This window comes from Chinchilla lanigera, unplaced genomic scaffold (assembly GCF_000276665.1).
Source record: "Chinchilla lanigera isolate Chin_1 unplaced genomic scaffold, ChiLan1.0 scaffold00025, whole genome shotgun sequence".
NCBI classification, from domain to species: domain Eukaryota; kingdom Metazoa; phylum Chordata; class Mammalia; order Rodentia; family Chinchillidae; genus Chinchilla; species Chinchilla lanigera.
Window position 1 is genome coordinate 5664532 of NW_004955426.1, and position 12521 is coordinate 5677052.

The 12521-nt window shown below is 49.7% G+C and overlaps 1 protein-coding gene across 1 annotated transcript in view; it reads right to left on the minus strand.

Moving 5' to 3' along the window:
• Fam134b (family with sequence similarity 134, member B) overlaps positions 1-12521 on the minus strand; it is a 114030-nt gene that overhangs the window by 90325 nt on the left and 11184 nt on the right. Inside the window, exon 2 of the mRNA XM_005386135.2 lies at positions 1696-1802. Coding sequence (XP_005386192.1) covers positions 1696-1802 — 107 coding nt within the window. The remainder of the gene's footprint in view (positions 1-1695; positions 1803-12521) is intronic.

Consider the following 12521-nt stretch of genomic DNA (forward strand, 5'->3'; position numbering starts at 1 on the left):
GAGGGGAAGGTACAGAAGCAGAAATTGACTCCGGGCAGGTACTCTTTCAACCCTGCCATCTCAAATTTTAAAAGGACTGAGTCGTCACAATTTATAACTAAGAAATCTCTGTGGAAACAGGAAGAGGCTCTGGGTTGGGAGGAAGGGAGTAAACCGATCAGGACGCAGTGTGTATCTGTACCAAGTCCCCAAGGTGGAGGTAATTATTCTACAGTGCAAACACAGACTATTAAAAAAAAGAGACTCTGACCCTTGGAGGATGGAGCTGGAAACTGCGGACGCAGGCGGGGCCAGAGCCCGCAGCTGGGAGGGCCCCTAACCACCTCCTGTCACTCCCGGCCACCCACACCGATGTCCCTCTTCCCACTGCGCCCTCTGCTGCCCCCGTTTGTCTGCTCCAGAACTCGTGCCCAGACAGGGCCAAATCGGACACACGCTGCGAAGACAGACAGGCTGTGCTGCTTTTGTAGGTCAACTCCCTCCGCCGAGCCAAAGGGCAACAGAGAACATTTCCAAGGGGCTCTGAGTTCCAGGACTCCTTCAGGGAGTCTGAGAGGGGACACACTGCAGTCCACCCGAGGAAAAGGGCCCCTGTGGGTCACAACAAGGGTGGACTCAGAACAGCCATGATGGACGTGTCCTTGTGCAAAAGCTGAGGCACGAGGTGTCCACCTCAGCCGACCTCGGTGCTCTGTGGTCAACAGCAGGGGTCACGGCCTGTGCAGGCCAAGGTGACCATCAGGGCACTGGGTGTTGCTCTCTGCGGCAAAGAAGAGCAGAGGAGAGAGGGAGGGAGAGGGAGGGAAGGAAGTGCACATGTATAATCTATGCACGCCTGTAGTTCCAGCCCTTAGGAGGCTGAAGCAGGAGGGTCACCACAAGTTTGAGGCCAGCCTGGGATACATAGTGAGACCCTGTCTTAAAAAAAGAGTATAATCTAAATCTGTGGGTGCAGGGAATGCGTTAACCAGGCGAAGTATGAATCTGTTCCCCTTCCAAGAATGCTAGTAGGAAGGAATCATCCCTAAACCTGATAACACAGTAAAGTAAAACAGTCTTTCCAAAACCATTCACACAATGATCTAGTGTTCTGGATTTCTGCCCATCTATACAAACTAGCTCAAATACTAGAGGAGGCCTCACTGCACATAGAAGAGTTTGACTCAAAAATACAAAACAGGTAAATTACGCACAAAAAAACCTAAAACAGATTTTTAAAGTAATTCAAGTTCTCGCTTTTAAATTTAATGTTTAATATTAATTCATTTTCATCATTAACCCATTTAAAACTTTTTACTATTTTGAAGCCCTTAATTAACTGGGTTTTTTTCCACTGAGGCAGAAAATTTTCTTACATGAACTTATGCATTCTGCAACGGCCCAGTTTCTTGTGTAGGATGTTATAAATATTTGCTACCCTCACTGTGAACCTAAATATCAAAATGGTATTCAACACAGCACTTAAAGCTGAAAAAGAAACCACAACACACCATCTGTCTGCCAGTAGCAGTAGCTGTGACTTCGGACAGTATCGATGTTATAGCTGATTACACTGAGAACAACAGCAGCAGTGCCTATACGATCTTATTTTGCCTCTGTTCAAAGGATTAATGGGTCAACAGGCCTAAACACACACACACACACAAGCAGAAATTCAGAGTCTAGAATATTTGATGCATAAAATGGCCTCCTTACCTCTTGTTCGAGACAAAACCATATCCTTTATTATTTGCATAACGACACGTCCAAGAATCATGACAGAAATCAGATGATAAACTCTCCACGGAGTCAGTGCAAGGAACCTGTACCAGGAAAAAAGGCAAATCAGTATTATAATGTGAGCATTTTCATCCTTAAAAAGAAAAACTGGGGCCGGGTGTGGTGGCACATGCCTCTAACCCTAGCATTCGGAAGACCCGAGGCAGGAGGATCGTTCTTTTGAGACCAGCCTTGGCTACAAGGTGAGCTCAAGGGTAGCCTGAGCTGCATAGCAAGACCCTGTCTCAAAAAAGACAAAGGAGAAAAAAAAAATTGGGGCCAGGGAAATAGCTCAGCAGCACAAATGCTGCCTGGTAAGCGCAAGGTCCAGAGTTCGATTCCTGGTAACCCCCACAAAAATTCTGTTTTACTTCCCATCCCAGAAACAAAAACATGCACTCACTAATGATTTCACTTTTCAACAACCACCCCAACGTGACCATAGGAAATTAGTTAATATCAAAATGGCACTTTTTCAAAATGGCAAGTGTCCATTTGTTAATTCTTTGTCTTCAAGCTCACCACCTGTCGTTCTATCTAAAGTGACAGGTCCCGAGAACGAGGTACCCGCGGATGAACAAGGAAAGTAAACAGAGACAAGAAAAACAGGAGACGCAAAAGTCTGGGATCACGGGCCTTACCTCCTCTCAGACCGCAGCCTTGAATACCAATTTCAGTCACCTTTTATTGAGCAAGAACTAAGAGCGTAGCTAGTACAAATGGGTGGATACCAAACTTTTTTTAGCAAGGATAATTAAAGGATTACCCTTCTCCACATGTAATCCAAGACACGCCTGTAAGCCCAGCACTCAAGAGGCTGAGACAGGAGAATCGTAAACTCAAGGTTAATCCGGTCTGTATAATGAAGCCTTATCTTAAGAAACTCTAACAAATAATAAACAAATCATTGTGTCCTCAATGCATTCTAATCAAAGAACATCCTCCACAACCACCCTCTTGTCCACCTGCCTACCACCCTGCCAGAGGAAAACAAACTGCGAATTCACAAAGCCTGCAGACCCTTTTACGAGCTACCGCGCAGAGGAATGCAGGGACATCCCAAGGGACCCTGAGCCTTCACATCGGACTAGCAATTGAAACAACTGTTTTGCACAACTGGCCAAGCGTGCCAATGAACATGCTCTCTGATGTGAGCAGAACTCACAGAAAGAAGAACTGAACCAATGTTAATCCTGGCTCAAGCCTCCACCGGGAAGTCAAGGACACACGTGCACTGGCTTCCTCACCCACACAGCGAGTTCTAGTGCCGCATCAGTACACGGGCAAAGCGGCGCAGGAAAGAAGGACGAACCCCAGATCAGGCAGGGTTTCATGAAAGCGGCACTGGGACTGGGCCCTGGAGGGCAGATGCAACTTGGAAGAAAGCAGAGGCTGCTCCAACGGGCAGATACAGAAGAGAAGACAAGTCGGGGAAGTGTGAGCTGCACGGGGGGGGGGGGGGGGGGGGGGGGGGGGGGGGGGGGTGGTTCCAGGCAGTCTTGGGAGCCTCAGCACAAGTAACAGCAAAAGGAGAGGGCTGGGAGACTGGCAAGGGGACACTGTAGGACAGGCGGCCGCGGGTGCTGGCGGGCTTTGAGTGATATGCCAGGCTCCCGGGGAGAAAGCCAAAGGCATAGGGCAGGAAAATGAAATAACAAGTGATTTAGAGGGGCGAGGTGTGAGAGGGGAAGCCTGGCCACGGAACATGCTTGAAGGAAACAGACTTCTTGTAAGCCGTCAGGAGAAGCTGAGGGTGCAGCCTCCCCCACAAGGGGGGCCCCAACTTCCAGCCCGGCTCTAATGCTAAGCGCCTGCAGGACCTGGGCCAGAAGAACAAGCAGGCAGACAAGGTCAGAGCTTCTTAAACAGTGGTCTGCAACTGCCACCAGGATGGACCCCGAGAAGCTCCTTAACACACAGGTTCTCAGGCCCCAGGCTTTGCCGCCCAAGACCTCCGGGATAGGTGTTTTCAATCCGAGGGTCTGCACCCATTACTATTTATTTATGGATTACCTGGGCCAAGCACTGTGTTTCCCCGGAGGAACGTGGTGGCCAAGGAGCACGGAGAGAAGGAATAGACTACACGAGGCCAGCACCCCAGCGTCACTGACCTGTGCCCCCAGCAACGGCCCATTTACACCCTTTCTTTCCTTCTCTTACATTGTTTTGAACCCACGTTGTTTTGGTGTTGGTCTTCTTTGGGTTCAGCTCCTCACTACGAGTTTCCGATTAATTCCTGCTCTTGTTCATGCGCTGGGTTCACACAGCTTTTCCCACACCATAGTGAACAGGCAGTTTACGAAGCTTTTGGTGGTGGTCGATAGTAAGAAATTTATCTGTATCTACATACATGTAAGTGGGACTCAAGTTTCAAAAACCAGTGATTATGCTTAAAAATCTGCAGCACCCGGGATGCTTTCCACTCGGTGTACACTACATTTGCATGCTGAGGGTGAGTGAGCAAAGAGCCACAGGGCCGCCAGTGAGCTGTAACTCGTGGTTCAGCTCGCACAGAATCATGGGAACCTGGGAGTGCTGGTTGGGGTGCTTTATTAGACTTCTTGGTAGAGTCAGCACAGCCCTAGGAAACTCAAGAGTCCCCTAAAGTTGAAAGATCTCTACTGCTAGCCAGACAGTCACTGAAGCATCTTTCTAAAAACAAAGAAATGCAAAAGCAATCAAAAGAGTGAAAGCCATTGGTTATCCTCTCAGTGGAAGTTCTGAACTTCCAAGAATAAAATAAATTTTAAAAAATAAAGTAAAATAAATTAGGGAATGACTAATAAATTAAGACTCAGACAAGGGAATCCCCACAGCAACTCCAAAGAGCACTCTGGGTGTCCCCTCGCTGTCCCAGGCAAGGGTCCGGCAGCATCTCAGCCAAGGGCTTTGTTGGCCACGAAAAATCCCCAGCCCACTAAGACAGCGACCCCAGGAACTGCTGGAAAAGTCCTGCCAAGACCGTAGGAGCCTATTTAGCTGCTTCCTTGGTAGGTCAGTGCCTTCTAGTCCCGAAAATGGAGAAAGAAATGCTTGAGAAGCAAATCTTCAAGATGAGACATTTGTATTTACAAGACCAGTACACAGCTGGTGTTTTAATTATGCATCATGTTTAAGATGATGGCTCCACATTAAAATATGCAGCCAAGTCGTTTATTCATACTTGTGACTTGAAGTTAAAATCCCTTTTTAACTGAAAATTTTTATTAGTGCATATTTACAGTACCTAGAAACATCCGTGAGTTTATTTTTTTTTTTCATTTTCTAAGAACTGCCTAATATTAGGGAAGGCTTGCTTGTCAGACAATTAATGTTGTTGTTGTTTTTTTTTAATATATAAAAAAGAGAAGCCAGAGTACAACACACTCAGCCTCTACAACTCTCCACTTCATGGCCCGTGTATCAACACTCCCACCACTGACCACCCCGTCCAGATTATTGGAAGCAAATCCCAAACACAGCCATCTGTCCTCCCAGAAGACTTCATGTTCGTTTTATCAGTACATGTTCGTAGCACATGATGATTACCTCACAATGGGGAGCTGGTTCACAGACACAACACACCTTAATTCGTTCTTCACCCCCACATCTCCTGGTCCCCTTCCCATTTGTGAAAGGTTTCCATTTCCTATCCCAAGATTTTTTTTTTAACCAAACAACATACCACCATCATGCCTAAAAAAAAGTTTAGATTTTTTAGTATCATCAGATAGCCTGTCAACACTCATATTTCCCCAATCACTTTTGCACACTTATGAGGAAAGAGGAAAGGGAGGGGGAACAAATCATCCGGCACTAAGGTTGGCAGATGGACACTGTAGGTTTCTTGTATTTCTAGGTCTGCCGCCGTCTCTTCTCTTTTGATTCTTGAACATTTTTATAAACAGGCTCACTTGTTCAATTCAGTTGCCCCGATTCTGGGACTTATTCGTTGGATTCTTGTGGTTTAGCTGGACAGTTTCCTGGCCATGTGTGTGTGTGTGTGTGTGTGTGTGTGTGTGTACACGCGTGCATGCCATCTCCTATAAACTGGCAGCTGGATCTAGAGGTCTGATCAGATTTCAGTTCGTTTTCTTTTTTTCTGTAAACCTTACAATCGGTGGCGTTGTGTGTGCCCAGCAGGAGGCAGCTACAGCCTGGGTGTCTCGTGAGTGTGTTTGGTGTGTGTACTTGACATCAGCAGCCACTAATGACCACTGCGGTGACCTGTCCCTCCGGGGCCACAGGGAGGGGACCGGGCTTCAGGTATTCACTGGCTACCAACTCCACAGAGAAGCCTCCAACATCAATATGTGAGCTTCCCAGGAGACAGAGCTCGTAAGAAAGGCACGACCAGTGCTAGACTTCTCTGACAATGAGTCAACTCCCTGGCATCCTCCTCCCTCCTTCCTTTTTCTTAGTGTTACTAAAAACTGAAGGATTTGAGTATATAGGATGTGTTTCAGTCCACCGTGACATTATCCTTACTGGTCCCGTCTCCATCTTTGATAATGAAGAACTTCGGTGGGAGATGCAAAATATAACATTCACAAGTGCAGTCTGAAATTCTGAAAGGAGTATAACTCAACTTTGTAATGAAGTCAATCACCCACCCCAGATTCTCTTGAAAATGATTGATAAAATTTGCTAGGTTTACAAACAAAATAATGTTTTGTCAGTTAAAACTGAAAGTCCAAAGAAAGATGGGCATTTTGGATGTGTAACTATGAAATCAAAATTCTTGCACTAGAAAGTAGTCCAACAAATTCATCCCGACCAATTTTTTTACATCAAAAAAGAAATCTCTGTCAGCTGTCACACCCTCTGAGAAATGCTGTCACTACCTGGGATTACAGAGCTGGGGGAGTCCCAGGGGCGCGGGTTTAGCCTTCGTCTGAATCCTGGTGGAGTCTCCCAGCTGTCCTTACACAGGTCTCACCTAGGAAGGCCAACATTCCCCGCAGAGCCACCTCCCGAGGTGCCTGATCCTGACTGCTGTCACCCTTAGGAGCACTGTCAGGCACTGGGGAGCTTCTGGGAACACCGATGACCAAACCCCAGCTTGCCCCACACAGCACACGGGACAGCAGACGGGCGCCATCGCACTGAAGCAAGCACTACTCAGAACGCGCTGGGAGTGGAGTGCCACTCTCCGCAGAAGAAAAGCAGACAAAGCTCTGGGACAAGGTGGCCCCGACTTCTGACTGCCCACACAGGCCTGATCCAGGACCTGGCCAGGCGGGACGGACATAAGCGAGGTCCAGCTTGGACAGCAGCGAATGCTGAGCGAAGGCAAGAGAACAACTTGCCTTCGACCCCACTCCCTCACCAGTGGCACCAGCACTGCCCTCAGGCCAAGCTGTGGATGAATAAAGTAGTGCATGCTCAGACAGCATAGGCAGAACACTAAGGATCTTACACCACTCCCGCATTTGGAGGGCACTACCATTATGCCCACTGTACAGGTGAGCAAAGAGAGGTTCAGAAATGTGTTCAAGGCTCCAAGACAACAGGAAGTGCTCCAATGGGATTGCAGACAGCCTGACTAAAGCCCGGCTTGCTTTTTGTTTTGTTTTGTTTTGTTTCGTTTGTTTTGTTCTGTTTTTGACACAGTTCTCACTATGTAATTCATTTGTTTATTTATTATTATAATTATTATTTTTGTCTTTTTGAGACAGGGTCTCGCTATGCAGTTCGGGCTGGCCTTGAGCTCACTTTGTAGCCCAGGCTGGTCTCGAACTCACAATGATCCTCCTGCCTCAGCCTCCCCAGTGCTGGGATTACAGGCGTGTGCCACCACGCCTGGTTTTCACTATGTAATTCAGACTGGCCTTGAACTCACTACGTAGCCCAGGCTATCCTGGAACTCATGGTGATCTTCCCGCCTCAGCCTCCCAAGTGCTGGAGTTACAGCCATACATCTGGCAAGCCTGGATTTTTTACCACGCTACCAAGTGTCTGCCACCTCATCTGCCCGCCATCACCTGAAAAAAACTAGAGGTGCTATCACTAGTTCACAGCATTTCCTCCTAGTAACGGGGGACAGAACCCCAGATGTTTACCCTAAGCTACACCGCAGCCCCTCTTTTCCATTTTGACACAAGGTCTTGTGAAGTTGCTCAAGAAGAACTTCAACTTTGCACTCCTCTTGCCTCAGCCTTCTAGAGTGCTGGGATTATAGGCATGTGCCACCATAACTGGCTTCTTTTATTAATTTTTAAGAGTAGTTTTAGGTTTACAGAAAAATTAAGCAGTTAGTATGGAGAGTTCCCATACCCTCCCTTCCCCCTGCATACTGTGTCCCATCATTCACACCTTGCATTAATAATGCAGTACACCTACCCGATGGACCACTATGGGTATGTCATTCCTAACGTAAGCCCACAGCACATGCTGCACTTCCCTCTGTGCTACGTATCCCACAGGCTTTGACGAAGTCCTGACGTCATCTATCCGCACGGACGCATCACACACAATAGTTTTGCTGCCCTAAAAATGCCCTATTCACGCTCCTTCTCTGAAGCCCCAGGCAGCCTGGCTCTTGGTCCCAGCTCCTCAGTTCTGCCTCTTCCAGAAGGGTACACAGGTGGACTCAGACGCCCCAGCCTGCTCCTGCTACCTTCTCTCCTGCCGCAATAGGCACTGGGACTCCTCCGCATGCTTCCACGGCTTCACAGCACCCTGATGTTGACCACTGAACAATGCTACCTTGTCTGATGGCCTAAAATACCACCTGCTCACCTGAAGGGCACCGATGGTGGGTTCCGATTTCTGACAATTAGGAATCAAGCTCCTGTTAACCTGCACGGGTAGGGTTTTGTGTGGCTGTGAGTTTTCAACGCATGTCAACAGAGCTTTCTTTGTAAACAGTTCGATCGGCATGCAGGCTGCTGCTGAACTCACAGGCAGTTTGGAGTCTGAGTGTGGCCTATGACACACGCTCCGTGTGACAGCGCACGGCGGCAGTGATCGCATCTATTCTCCGGCCAGCTTCAGGACACCCACACCGTCAGTATCTGTGGCTCATCAGCCCTCATGGGTGCAGCTGATCAAAGACACCGATCAGCGCGGTGCCCTGTCCCTGTCCATTAGCAGTGACTCCGTGACACGGCAGAGAGGCCAGTCTGCTGCCATCTGCTTGTCCCTGTCACTCCACAATGAGAGGCTCTCATGAATGCCCTGCCCAAACCTCCCAGTCCCCGAGGTCTGAGTGTCTGTCAGTGTCCATGTGCCAGGCCGCTGCTGACCATCTCTTGCGGTGTGTGACACTCCCACGTAGAACTGAACACTCCAGACTCCCGAAGGTATCAGGGGCTCAGGGTGACTCACTGATTGGGCTACTGAGAAGCTGTGGTAAAGACGGCCACGCATGGCCATGAGAAGGCTCTAGAAGCAGCCAGGCCTGGTGGCACACGCCTGTAATCCCAGCACTCAGGAGGCTGAGGCAGGAGGATCGTTACGAGTTCAAGGTCAGCTTGGGCTACACACTGAGCTCAAGGCCAGCCTGAACTGCATAGCGAGACCCTGTCTCAAAAAGACAAAAAAGGAATTAAGAAGGCCCGGGAATACAGCTGTCACCAGGTGGGCTGTGGTCACAGGATACCCAAGAGACTGTGAGAGCAGAGAGGTGCTGCCCGCCCACCAGCCCCGCTCAGGTTCCTAACTGCTGAGGTGCAGATGGAGGGGTCCCCGTCCCCTCCCCAGCCCACCAGCACCCCAACCAACAGGAGAGGTGAACCCAGTGCAACCCCAGCTCCGGGGTACTACTGGCACCTGGACCCAGGAACGCAAGATGCCTGAGCTCTCCTGCTTTGAGTGTCCACATTGCCACCGGCCCCAGTGGGCACCATCACTGCAGTTCTGCAGGTGAGGGGCAGAGGTCACAGGGGGCACAAGCCTCTGCCGCTGCTGCCATCAGCCACGGCCCTGGGTGTCACTCAGGAGGAGGGGCCAGGCAGGGAGCAGGCAGTCCAGAGCCCATCCTGGGAAGATGGGGCCGGCCAAGGCCCCGAGCCCCCAGCGTGTGCCCTCAGCCTCTCAAGCTCCCCTCAGGAGCCCAGAATCAAGGACAGAAGCTCTGGGAATCCCACAGCGACGGCCGCAGAGCTGCACCCCCAGGGACTCTGAACCCTGGCCCTGTGCGCCTGCCTCCTCACCTGCCCACTCGGCCAGCCCTGCCCTCCGCCGCAGGTCCCATCACAGCTTTTCCTCTCCTTCAAACCGTTTCTAGTTCAATAAAATGGGCCACTGACCCTCGTTTTTGTCCAAATTAGTTTGGGATCAGAACCACATCAGTAGATGCCAGAACCACGAAAATTCAAAAGCATTTCCACCCATTTTCAGTCTCAGCTACCAGACAGGTCTCTCTACAGGCTGACAGGCTCATTCTAACCAATTAAAAGAAAAAAAAAATTAAATTAAGATACCATTTGTTACTGAAAGTTACACACGCTAGCTGGGTATGGTGACGCACACCTGTCATCCCAGTACTGGGGAGGCTGAGGCGGGAGGTTCGCTGCAAGTCTGAGGCCAGCCTGGGCTACACAGTGAGTTCAAAGCCAGCCTGGACCAGCAAGACCCTGTCTCGAAACACCAAGCAAGTACATAAATGTTATATGTTCTTTTAGCTGACGTACGATGTGACTTCTACCTGACAGAGACAATCAAGCTTTTGGAAACCAGGGCAGGCATGCATTCCATACGCCAATTATAATAAACATGCATGTCACGGCAGGCAAACATTACATAGGCAGATTATGTGCTTCACAACAGAAGAATCACCGGTGGGTAATGACAGCCATGTGTCGTAGAGGCATGCCGAGGTCTGGCTGGGCCTGTAAATCGCCTCACGCACCTCCTCCCAGCCAGCTGCCGCCTATTCCTCCGCCTTGGTCAGAGTGCAGACGGCTCTAAAACCGCTCCACGCTACCCAAGTGACTCACAGCTGCTTGTGATTCTCACAGCCCGCAGAGGACTTCCAGCCAGGCTGGCGCAGCATCACTTCTGATTCATTTCTGTGCTGGGTCAGTTTGTCTGACTGCTTTTGTCTTGGTGTTTGGAGGCGGTGGTGGTTGTGCATTTCCCTCACACCTTCTAATCCATTTCCAGACTCAGTGACGTCACTGCGAGTTGTGTTTGTGCTGGGCTGCAGCGGCGGAGGAGAACCTCCTCTCTCTCGCTTCAGTCATCCGGGGCAGCGAAGGAATGAGACTGCACATGCACGTGCTCAGAGCCGGAGGAGCGGATAAGGGAGAGCAGTGCAGGCCCAGAGAGACAGGGGCTGGGAAGGCTGACCCTGTGCTCAGGCCACAGGAGGGCCGGCCGGGGACTCTCCAACCACTTCTAATTCAGTACATGCTAGGATTTTAAGAAGAAAAGCTTCCCCGGGCATGGCAGTGCACACATGTAACCCTAGCACTCAGGAGGCTGAGGCAGGAGGACCACTGTGAGTTCAAGACCAGACTGAACTATACAGCGAGACCCTGTCTCAAAAAAAAAAAGCTAAAGCACAAAGGAGGAGGAAGAAGCAGAGAAAATGTTCCCATCAAATTAGAGGCTTTGAGTAATTCAAGGTTAGTCTGCACGCGCTGCCCAGAAAGCCCCAGAGAGCTGGGGCGCTGGCTCCCCAAAGGCGCTCAGCAAGCAAATGAGAGGCCAGGGACTGAACTCCTCCCCGAAGACGCAGCAGCTCCGCTTGCCCCGCACGGATCATCCAGACCCCTGCAAGGCCGCGGCGCCTCCGGGTCCCTGTACTCGTGTTCAAGCACCGCGCACCCCGGGGCCGTGTCCACAGTGGACACGGTCACCAGAGGCTGGCCAGAGAGGGGCACGGGCGCAGCACTGCGAGGACGGCACACAGGCGGAGACAGGAAGCGAAGGAGCACAAACAGCCTTCTGCACAACTCTTGGGAGAACTACAAAGAAACCTGTTTGCCTTCTTGCGTCCAACTGACAAGAGAAGCGAACTTTCCACAGTGGCGAGTTTTGCAAGGCCCCAGAGGACAAATTTCGTTTTGCATTTTTAACTGTTTTACTTTCTCATTAGTACATCCTGATCGCGTTCACTGTTGGGCACTGGTACAGGTTCCTAAGGTCCTAACGCTCTCAGGGCAAGTTTCTCGTAAGGCCAAAAAGGAGGGATGGGTCACAAGGTACCATTTTAAAAGGCACAGGAATGAACCCCTTTGATAATGAGTGGAGTGACAAGACTCGGTTCTACTCCCGTGGAGCAAAGGTAACCTTTGTTTCCGGGAAAAGCTGGGTCCTCTCCACACTTCATCAGGCACGGGCTCAGTAATGAAAATATTTTTTTTCTTTGTTCTGCAAAAAAAGAAAGTCTATGGATAAAAGCATTAGAACCCATCAGAGTTCTGATGTGGAGTAACGTTCTTCATTATTTGCTTTGTAGCTTTCAAAATAGAGCTCTAGGCCAGGCGTGTAATCCTAGCACTCTTGGGAGGCTGAGGCAGGAGGATCGTTGCAAGTTCGAGACCAGCCTGGGCTACAAAGTAAACTCAAAACCAGCCTGAACTACATAGGAGACTCTGTCTCAGAAGAAACACCAAAAACAAAAAAAAAAACAAAAAAAGCTCTTAAAGTGGGGTTTTGCTTCCATTTACTAAAATATACACAACCACAGGGTGAGCCCTGAGTCCTTGGTGTATGCTGGGTTTATCTGACAGTCTGTGGGGGCTCTGATCATCAAAGGAGGGGTCTCATAAAGTGCAAGGGTTCTCACCAAACAGCAATCCCCTTCCTTTCCCTTTTTTTTTTTTTTTTTTTTT